Here is an 11,813-nt window from a genome sequence, read left to right on the forward strand (position 1 = left end):
AACAGCAGGAAAGGCAATGGCAACACTTTGCACTGACACTTAAGATTGGCCAAGGATGTCTCACCCATCTGTGTACAAAACTGGCTCGGCCTATTCCTCAAGAGCGAGAAAACACCTTGAAAACGTCCAGCCGCATTTCAGTTGACGAGATTATGTCAGGTTCATTATTTTAACTGGGTTTAAATAATTGTTGCTCCCTGGCTGAAGAAATACAGATTTAATAGGAGTCATAGCTTCTTGGTACAAACGTCTTTAGACATGAACAGAAACATAACTTAAGTGAAATCTGTAGTGTTTTAATTCCTTCTTTAAAGGCAGCTTTTATATCACTTGCAGTATATGAAACTCTACATAATGAAACATATTTTTTACATCTTTAAAAGGCTTGAAAATGGAAATTGACCAGCCACCATTTTGAAGTAAATGACAAGCGACATGAGCTGTAAACATAATTTAGCATGTGAGCACTGCCATCTTGTGGCCATTTCCAATACTACATGCAGAAGGAAAAAATATTTGCATCAATAAAAAGCAGGTGCCGACATTTTTCATTATAAATGAGAATATTAAAAACATTCCTGAGCCATTGAGGCATCAGCATAAAGAAATAGGGAACAAAACAATGCTGTGCAAGTCATTCAAATCCAGCAGTTCATTTTGAAACAAACAAACAAAGAACAGAATTTTGTGAAGGCATTGTGCACCATCTCAATATATTATCACACCAACCATTAACCTATTAAAATGCTCTCTGCAGGACCACCCAGCTGCGGCAGGTGAGAATGCAACAACCTTGACCTTTTCCCTGAGATGGGCAGAAGCTCGCCGTTGGCTTTCATCTGGTCTATTTTCCTGGACAGGTCGGCGTCGCTGTCAATGACCAAAGTGCACCTTTGGGCGTAGCTCACCAGAGTCTCTTCCCCTTGGCGAAAATTGCCAACCAAGGAGACCATGTCTTTACCCGCCAGGTGGAGCTCGGCAATTGATGCCGTGTTGGCGATGGTGTTCCGGTCAATTCCGAGATGGCGGAACGCTTCGCTCATGCTTTTCTTCTTGATGAAAGCGGACAGGACTTGTTTGTAGCGGTGAATGACGTACTGGACTCCGGTGGCTTGTGGAAATAGATGACAGGTTATGAAATATATGAGTTGCTGTTGCTTTTTATTAGTTTTAGTAACAATCTCAACTCTCACTGGACACACATACAAATAATTCATGCATATAGTTTCAGCCTTCCAATTTTAATTGAAAGATTTTATTTTGAAAACAGGGAAATCGTCTAACTCACTGTAACATTTGTTTATTTATTCCTATAATTTTTAGCATTGCTTTTAGGATTCACTAAGCCTTCAGCTGCTAATATCCACAAACAAATCTTAATTCTGTTACTGATGCACTGATACCACCTTTGGGTACTTAACTATCCTTTGTAATATTACATGACGTTAAAAATGTCACCTGCATCAGTTTGAGTGAAGAATTAATTTTCTGTTAATGTCCTTTTTAAAAAGTCATACACCTACAGTAAGACTGCAGCTGATAGGTGGGAAAACACATCAAACTTGTGTTTTTTAACAGCAGCTAATTATCTGCAGTGTTGTCTTTATGAAAGTGTGGTTATTATGCAGAACCTGCTGACTGCTTTTCATTTGCCTGCTCAACCAACCAGTTACTGCTGCCTTAAAATGGTGATGCTGGAACAAGACTTAGGCCTGATTCAGACCTAAGTGAATCTTTCTAGAGTCTACAATGTTGCCTATTTAAGTGCCGATGACTGTGCTGGCATTTATGCTTGTGTGCTATATTACGTGTTAATTACCAAGTGATCATTTCACTGTGTTTTATATGTGGCGACAGATGACAGAAACATGTAAAATACTAGGACTTTTTTCCCCTCCTGGGTCCCTGCGCTTTGTCGTGGTCCGTTTTTTGGGGGGGGGAGCAAATACATCTATCCCTCAAGTTTTTGCCACTTCTTTGTACATTCCCTCACATTCTGATAGCTTCAGCAGCCTCCCTCCAGGAACCTGCTGACATTTACGAGTCCTTATATTGATGCTATGATTATTAATCCTTAGTTTCAGACAATGATTGTTATTCTGCCACTGAGAAATTCAAAAACTGTGCACAAAAAAAAAAAAAGAGCTGGAAATGCATAAAAGCAATCGATGGTACAGGACGGGCCAATCACAGAAGTCACCGACTGCATCAACCTGATGTGTTGTTACATTTCAAGGGCGGTGCAATTCAGGTTAAGTTGTGAGTTACGGCGTATGGTTTTACAGCAGTTTGTAGTTATGACGTAGCTACAAGTAGATTTCCCACTGAAGCATAAATCCCCAGTTACAAGAATACATATAGCTCATGAGTGAAGCATAGGACCAATGAGTACTGATTATACTGATGCATCGCTAAATTCTAGTCAAACTCAATACAAGACTGAATTATTACCCCTTTTCCTGCTGTAGTCCCTCCCTTTCTTTGATCTTTTCTTATCCTTATGGTGTTTCTTGCGTCTGTGTTCACTAGATGCTGCAGACACTTCCGATGAGTCGGATGCCTCAGAGCCGCTGTCGCTGCTGGTGGAGGAACTAGAAGAAGCTCTTTCTCTCTTTCGAGATTTATTTTCTGAATGCTGCACTCTGCTCAGCTTGGGAGCTGAAAAAAGACAAAAAAAAAGCGTATAAGAGACAGTATGATAAATAACTTTGTGTGCACGATAATATTATACAGTATATGCTGTATACCTTAGTAGCGTTATAGTAACATCAAAGTTGACCTGGGCAGTTCAACCTACCAAAACATACTATCGATCTAACACCTAGCTGGCTAGCTGTTAGATCGATAGCCAATTGATGCCAATTGTTACTAGCATCATTCACAGCTAGTAACAATTGGCGCAAAGCAACATTGGAGCAACCGGTGGTTCAGGGGGCTGGGAAGCTCATCTTGTAACCGGAAGGTTACCGGTTCGATCTGCCGATCTGTCTTGGTCGTTGTATCCTTGGGCAAGACACTTCACCTACCGCCTACTGGTGTTGGCCAGAGGGGCCGATGGCGCGATATGGCAGCCTCGCTTCTGTCAGTCTGCCCCAGGGCAGCTGTGGCTACAACTGTAGCTGCCTCCACCAGTGTGTGAATGTGAGAGTGAACGAATACTGGAACTGTAAAGCGCTTTAAGGGTCTCGAAAAGCACTATATAAATGCAATCCATTATTATTATAACATTATTCAGCATAATATAGCAATACAGGATCAACTTAAATAAAATCATTTATTTAATTAAAAACAACAGTTTATTTAAGATGCTTTATACAGTAAAGATACTTCAGTATTATAGAGAAAACCTCAAGAATCATCTGATCCTCATACGAGCAGCAGGTGATGATGGCTAATGATGGAACCACAGGGGAACAGCTAAGAGGCAGTGGGGCAAAATATCTGCATCTTTTATGTTTTTTAAATGTAGTTCTTCAAGTAAAATAACTATAGACCATATAGAGGCAAGTGAAAGTTTTAGACTAGTTCTCATAAAAAAAGGCCTGTAGTACAGTAAAGAAACAGTATACTTCACTTCAGTTACTGACTTTCAGTCACAGGACTGGGGGCAGCAAACGCTGGCATGGAGCGGTTACTTGTGAGGTTTTCAATCTGGCTTCTCAGGAACTTGCGGTCTTGCATCAAATCCTCCACCTGCCTCTCGAGAGCAGCGATGCGTTCTTGTTTGCTCTCCAGCATGCACTGCAGCTTGGTGATGGTCAGCAGCACCCTCGGGGGAAGACCCTCTACTTGGGAAGCAGCTAGAAAAGACAAGACAGCCACACAAAAGAGGATTACAAGCACACAAGTTAAACTTCTATCATTTTTCTATCAGTTTTTGTCTGTAGAAAGGATGGTGTGCTTTTCAGGCAGTCGTTTCAGTATTTGTTCAGGATGAGAAGATAAAATCAAACAAATTATTATCTATTTTCTTAACTATCAACATGTTTACATCACTGCTAAGCCAGAGGCTGATGCTGGCTCAGCTTAAAGGACCATAACCATAAAAAGTAAACTACATGAAGCAGCAAATACTGTCAGAGCTTCCCATACCAGACATGGCACTGCTGGGTGTGTTGTCCTGAACAGCATCTGCTGATGCTCCCGTTTGAAAATTCTCCCACTTAATGATACGAAGGTCGTCTTGCTCCTGCTTTAGCCAGGCAGGAGAGCTGAGGCGCTCTTTGGTCCTCACGGAGCTGGAGTCGATTTCTACACAGGGCGAATAACATGACGGCTCCTGATGCCAAACAGATGACATCTCTTCAAACCTGGAAAAGGACAAGAAGGGGGTATCATAAGCCAAAAAGGTCAAAGGCTAAAGGACAGAATGATGTAAGAGTTCCTATATGGATGACACCCCAGAGAGAACAGGTTTTTCACCAATCAGAAGATTGGCGGTATAAATGACACCTCACCTGTACAAGTGCCCATTGGGAAGACAATGAATCTCAAAAATCACTCCTGATGCATTTATCAGTGAGTGTGATAGATTAAGTGCTTAAGCCTAAGTCACACAGTCCTTTAGACCAGGTAGCATCCCCCTGGCAACCACCAGTGATAAGGGAAAGGTAGGGTAGCACTTTAATTTGGTTTTTTTAAGGCAAACATTCGCAGTGTAAAGTTTGTGTTGCACGTTTTAGGGTTGCATTATCCCATGGTGAGTCGTTGCTGAGTATCTTCATTTTCCATGCAAACTATGGGTAATTTGCTAGTGACCAAAGAAAGGAGGTTTTTGGTGCAGCAGCCTCTTTTGACCAATTTCATGTAGCAACAGCCAGAAACCTCCAGCAACCACACACCAAGCAATAGGGGAACACTAGCCTGTAGGCCTGCTGAGGCCTTTAGTACTGGTGATGACTCCAGTACTAAACCTAAAACAACTTTTACTGTGTCACAGAAATTTCAGTCTTACATTAATGCAGGAGCATAGGGGTAATGCAATATCTGGAGAAACATTGATTAAAACAACAAAGCAACTGAGGAGTTTTTTCAAAGTTGCAACAGTACTGCTCAGGAGAAGACTGAAGTGCTTCTAGGGAACCAGAATCAAGTTACAAAGGCGTTTTGATGTCACTGTAAAAAGGGCTTCAACTTCTGGAAAAAACAATGTAATGTCAGGGACTCATGTGTAGCCACAGAAGGTGCCTCGTCACATGCACTTCTTTACAAAATGTCGACACATTTTAAATAATATTTACTGGTTTTGAGAGTACTATTCAGCAAATGTAGTACTTCCTGTGCTGTTCAACGGGGCCATGCTCAAATGTTAACTAGTCATTACTACAGAAAGAAACCAGGATTCTTCGATTACCAACAATCTTGAGTTTGACTCTGCAAAATCATCTGCAAATTTCTGTTCATGGAGATTTACAGGATGCCACTGGCAGTGATTTTTCTCAGGACTGCAGCTGTATTTTTTTGGTTTAATTAATGGATATGTGGACTTCCTTATGTTACTCATGTTAAATGTGACCACAGTTTAAAATGAAGAGGTTGGCCTATGTGCAAGTAATCCCTGTGAGCCAAGGTTCAGCCTCAGGTTCCAGACAGCTCTCGACACTCAGGTTTTCATTGTTGGTTTTACATGATGTCAGCAAGAGATGATACAAAGTGAGAACAATTCTGTACATTCGGTAAAAAGTTAAGACAATGAAGCATCATGAGGTTTTTGGACTGCCTGATGCATAACACAGTTTTAAGAATGGATCATTTAGTATTTCTTTATTGTTCAGAAAAAACAAGCAAATGTGATTTATAACCATGAAAAAAGTCAGCCACCCTCTGTTCCTGCACAAAGCTACAGGTTCAAACCAAAGGATTACTCACATGTGGTGGCTTGCATTGTTACAATGTTTACCATCAACAGCTCTCTGCAAGTAAACCTGCACCAAAGCTGTATCCATGGCAACTTGATATGATCTTGTAATTAAGCGATGTGTATCTTGTAATTAAGAGATGAAGATCTTGCAATTATGAGATATTTTTAAAAGATGCAGATCTTCTAATTATGAGATGGTACGTTAAAATTACGAGCTACAGAAGTCATAATTACGAGATAACATCACCAGTTCGTGCAACGTGCTACTGAGCAAATGAAGGCTTGATGTAAAACTGAAACATGACTCAAAGCGCTTTAGTACCTGAACAATGCTCACGCAGTATGACGGCCCTCTACGGCCTCATTTAATGCATGGCTGGCTGCATCAAGAGCTGTCACTCAAAATTAACATAACAAAGGCGATATTACTATCACGCTGTAGGTCATGCACAGCAGGCTTTAGTCCATACGTAGGTCTGAGGCATATAGTTTTAGCTGCAGTCAGGTTTACTCTGAGAAGAAAATAGATTTTATCTTCTAGATTCACTTGTAAAGAAAAGAACATTTTCCAAATTGTATATAAGGATGCACCCAGTTTTAGAAGTGTTGATGACTGAATTTGTCATCTGGATGAAGGACTGAAACAACTATTATTTATTAATTAGCAATGCTTAAAATAGCTTGAAACAAACTAATAAGCAAATATGACTTTTGTATATTAAATAATGAAAGAAAATCTGTTTATGCATTATGTTCATTAAAGAAAAGATGAACAGGATATTTTATTCTTCAATTATGATCTCTGTCATTCATAATTCTAATTTACTCACTCATAATTACAAGGAAAGGTCATCAGATGCTTGATTAGAAGTTTAATTATTATTATTTAATTTACCTCTATTTTAACATAACATTATACAGGATACCTGAAGAAGTTAGCAGGGTTTTTTCCATGTAGAATGACTCATGTGGCCTCTCATGGAAAACAGCCACATAATAGTTTCTGTTTCCCATCATCGTCATCATAACAGATCCAGAGGTTGACAGTGAGTCTAAAACATAGAGGTGCAAAGTTTTCCTCTGTGAGCTGACTGTTACCAAACATGGGAATGGTCACACACGGACTTTGTATAGTGAGAGTCATAGTTTAACATACTAACCTGAACGTGTATGGCCACAATTATTGGATAAAGACTATTAAACAAAGATAGATAGAGATGTGGCAGATTTTTCAAGAAAAACAAACGTGTTTGCATACACTGCATAAAAAGCAAACAAAGAAACAACACAATAAAGTGTATAAGAAGAAGAAGTCACCACAACCAGTATGGATCTACATATTTGAGCTGGCCGAATATCTTAACTTCTACACTATTGAATCATTCACTACCAGAAACCAACAACAGTTTCTAAAGGGTAAAATTTATTTTGAGTAGAACTGACTTCAGCTTTTTGGTTCAACCCAAATAATCCCTGTTTGTCATGTGGCCCCTTGGGAAAATTACTGCCCACCCCTGGTGTAACATCACAAAAACATCTATGCTAGTGTGGGCCACAGTCCTCTGGTGGGATATGAGGGTACTGCAGGTAGGCCACATATCTATTTTCTTCTACATATCCAGTACATGTCATGTCAGTAGGTGTCATGGAGAACTGGGACCTATCCCAGCTGTAATAGTGCGAGAGGCAGGCTTCACCCTAGACAGGGGCCACAGTCATTTACAATAAATAAACTTTTTATTTGGTTTTCTGAAATTCAATCAAATCAAATCAAATTTTTATGAAATGTTTCTACTGTTCTTCTAAAGAACTTTTGATGAAGGTTTTCTAATTTTATTTACTGGGTGGCCGAAGATGTTCACATTTCAAACTATGTTCAGACATCGATGTTCAGACACCTTTCATGGATCAGTGAAGGGTGCTTGCTACTTTTTCTGCTCCTGAATGAAACACTAAACAGCACTATGAGATCTTCAATCCAAATTATGAGATAATCTCTTCTGTGCTAAAACACTGAAACAAAAACACTTAGTTAAAAGCACATGTATCATTAGTTATTGTTTTAATCAGTAGTTACTATGAATATCCACAGTGTGTCTTTTGTCCTGTGTCCCTCCTGTTAACCCCCATTGGTTGCAGTAGATGTCTGCCCCTCCCTGAGCCCTGCCAGAGGCTTCTTCCTGTTAAAAGGCAGTTTTTCTTTCCCCCTGTAACCAAGTGCTTGCCCACAGGGGGCCTTTGACTGTTGTGGTTTAATTTAACCCTAATATTGTGGCATTTACCTTAAAGTGGCTTGAGGCAACTGTTTTTGTGATTTGGTACTATATCAATCAAATTGAACTGAATAGGTATAAACTGCAAAACGTTTATATGACGTTTATCACGTCTGAAACACAGTAATAATGCATGAGGAATAGCGAGGAATAGCAACTTCTGAGTATCTATACATCAGAATAATGCACTAAGTGCATTAATGGAACCACTAAGGTATTTTTATCCTCTATAACTGACGTCACATTGATCAGAAATTGAGTGCAGTTAAATAAGTAAGTGACCCGAGTGTTAGCTTTTCATGACATCAGTGGGTTTGTGGGCCTTTGGTAAATGATTGATGATTAATGATTGAAAAAGATAAAAAACTAAACTAAAAATAATCTGTCTGCTTTACTGCTGCAGTGAGCATTGCTTTTACCTTTGTGCAAAGGCCTCGTCATTTATTAATCAAGAACCATGAGTTCATAACATATCACACATTACTACACTCAAAAGGAGATCATGAACAAAGCACAAGTTAAGCATTGATTGATTATGTCCTAATTTCTGCTTCACTACAGTGTTATGCTGTTTTTCTAATTTTTTATCACTCATTAGCATGAAATGTACTTTGTTAGTCAGGAGAGGTTTCTGAATCAGACACACCTTTGCTGGGAAGATGTGGAAAGGAAACTCCAGGTGGAAAATATTTCTGAGTAATGCAACAACGCTCCATCTAAAGTGATGTATGTTTTAAGCTAAATTCTAGTGTTTACTGTCACAAACTTCTGGTAGCAGTTTCAAATGCGGCTCAGCCTCCTCACATGCATAAAACAAACAGCTGCTTCTGCAGGTAAAGAAAGCTTTGTTTACCATTTCTACTGTGATACTTACAGTGGGATCAAATATCAGAGGCTGCCTGCAACACATGAAGACGCACACCCTGTATTTACAAGACTTTGAAGGGTGAGCTTGGCTCTGTGTTGAAACGATAAAAACTCTTAAAGGTAGGAGGAAGAGTGGGTGACAAGCTATAAAAGAGATGTAAATAACATGACTTGTGAGTTTAGACACTTTTCTCTTTACATAATGAATTTTATGCCACCAAATGAACTCAAAATTGGTTTCTATCAATCAAACTTTTTGTCTGAAAGTAGCAAAGTGTAGCATGTACAATTATGCACTGAAAACCAAAATGATCTAATGTCTCTTTAATCTCTCTAATGGTTTAAGATGGTAGTGAGACTTGCTATGATGTATGGTTTGGAAACAGTGGCACACAAAAAAAAAAGAGCTGGAGGTGACGTAGCTGAAGATTTTCAAGGCTAACATTTTTACTGGGAATAACCAGAATGGACACGTCTAAAAATGAGCGCTGCAGAAGGACGGCTCTGCTGAATGTTTTGGAGACACAGTTGGAGAGGCAAGGCTGAGATGGTTTGGACATGTGCTGAGGAGAGATAGTGGATATATTGGACAAACAATGTTGAATAATAAACTGTTTGGTAGAGGGATGAGAGGAAGACTACAGAGAAGATTCATGGATGTAGTGAAGGAGGACATACAGGTGGTTGGTGTGACAGAGGAGGATGCTAGGGATAGAGTGCCATGGAGGCAGATGGAGTTGAACTTAAAAAAATGTAGATACATACAATTTTCTGTTAGAAATATGAAGCTTTATTTGCTGGAAGTTGGGCCAAAACTGAAGCAGAATTTCTCATCATATCTTAAACCAGTGAGGCCAAAACATTTCCCATAATGCAACTGAGCAGCACCTTTCAATTTCAGTTGTAGCACATTAATTCTGTTTAAACACTGTATAAAAGTCAACCAAAAAAGAAAAAACAAAACAAAATAATGAAATCACAACACACTGACTAAATGCTAAGCAAAAATAGTTCATCATACGTCTCCATAAATTCCTGCACCAGCAGACGCCAATCGTGAGAGACTGGACAAATGTCAGTGGTTAACGTTTGTAAGAAAAATCCCTTTTAATGAATGCAATATATGTATATATTATTTTAATCGTCGAAGGCTGGGCCAAAAAATGAAGCAGCTATGTCAAACCTCCATTGCCCAGAATGCAACCAAACTGTATGTTTTGTATTAAAACATCTTGAAGCATGCTCAATCATCCAGGTAAGTAAATCTCCAAAAGTTGATTCTGTTCATCTGAGACTGAAGAAGTCACTGGATGAGTGACGAAACGTTTCTCCCACTGAAAACGCTACGTCCAGATGAACAGAATCAATATTTGAAGATGCATTTTTTGTAGTTGTAATCAAAGTCCTCATTGTATAATTTCTCTCTTGCAACTTTTGTGGAAATACTAAAGTTTTGTGATGTTTGTGGCAATTTCTTCTAACCTCTTGGCCAGATCTCTCTGGAAAGAGATTCAGTCTCATCTGAATGAGACTTTAGTATATGTAAAATTAGCACAAAATTAACACAGAATCACAACATCATGATAAAAAACTAATGACACATCTGCATTAACTCATGATGATTCAGAATACTGGCCTTGTATTTACTAGGTATCTGATCTATACCAGTTATCGATCGATAATTTGCAGTATTGCACAGTATTAGTGTAAGATGTAATGGCTGCAGCCACAAGATAAGTGGTGCATTTAGGTGCTCAATTCCTTAATGCAGTATATCAAAATGACAGTAGTTTATCTGCTTGTGTAAACTGGAGGAAGTGGACATCACTGCTTAACTTGGTGTTTCCATGGAGATGTTGACTAACTCTTTAACAAGCTGAAGCACCAAAACACAAGTAAGTGAGTAAGTGCTGCAGTGATTAATCTGAGTCCAAAAAACACATTAATATCCGTGAGGTGATCCTAAGCTACTAAGAGAAAAACATGGGGCTCAATGCAGAAGGAAGACCAATGTTATTTTTTTTTAACCTCTATGTTAATTACAGAAGCATAAATGTGTTCGGCAACTGTTTTAAATAAGGATATTTAGCATGACAGAAGTTACAAACCTTATAAAACACACAAAGGTGCAACGTTTAGAAGACTACACAGGGCTAAACATGTCTCCTTGCAGTGGGTTTAATTAGCTCCTACCAAGATGGATGCTAATGACTGTAATTACCAGCAAAAGAAGGGGAAAGGGGAGCAAGCAACAAAGCCGGTGAAACACGCGGGACAACGTACCTTTAAGAGAGTCCAGTGGATAAAAGTGGAGGTGATAATGTCGTCCTGTTTGTCCTGCTGTCAGCTGAAAATTCACCTGGAGTAAATCACTTGGTTGGAGGGAAATATAAACAGAGACGGGTGAGAAAATGAGGGAGTACTGTAACGTGCGTGTCTGGCAGAGGGGCGGGGCCATGGAGCTGCCTTCAGGTGCTCCACAGAAAGTCAAGCTTCTCGTAACTGTAACTTTGATTTCAAAACTGTGGCGCTGTCGTTTCAGAGGTATAGCCAATGTAACTGGTTGCAAAGTTCTTGAAGTAACAGGAAATCATTAGTAGAGCTCCATGATTATAAAAAGCAATTTCTGGATGTAACAGTTGGAGTGTGAATGTTCTATATATCCAATATGTACCTTTTGCTGATGAGTTGTACACCGGATGCCCTGACTTGTGTCACCAGCTGGAAACAAACCAGACCTTTTACTTACCAAGCAAATGTGTGTTTTCTCGCCGGCTGGATTACAATGTATTAAATGCATTGTTGGACGTTGT

At 39.3% G+C, this 11,813-nt stretch overlaps 1 protein-coding gene across 1 annotated transcript; it reads right to left on the reverse strand.

Moving 5' to 3' along the window:
• Window positions 1-275: 275 nt before the first annotated feature.
• Window positions 276-11,471, reverse strand: LOC113029909 (coiled-coil domain-containing protein 106-like). The gene is made up of 5 exons (XM_026180926.1): window positions 11,284-11,471; window positions 4,093-4,310; window positions 3,588-3,800; window positions 2,452-2,658; window positions 276-1,111 (listed from the first exon to the last, which is right to left on the reverse strand). Exons 2-5 carry the CDS (start codon window positions 4,298-4,300, stop codon window positions 732-734), a joined length of 1,008 nt encoding a protein of 335 aa, XP_026036711.1. The 5' UTR covers window positions 4,301-4,310; window positions 11,284-11,471; the 3' UTR covers window positions 276-731.
• Window positions 11,472-11,813: the final 342 nt, after the last annotated feature.

Source organism: Astatotilapia calliptera, chromosome 9, assembly GCF_900246225.1.
Source record: "Astatotilapia calliptera chromosome 9, fAstCal1.2, whole genome shotgun sequence".
Classification (NCBI taxonomy): domain Eukaryota; kingdom Metazoa; phylum Chordata; class Actinopteri; order Cichliformes; family Cichlidae; genus Astatotilapia; species Astatotilapia calliptera.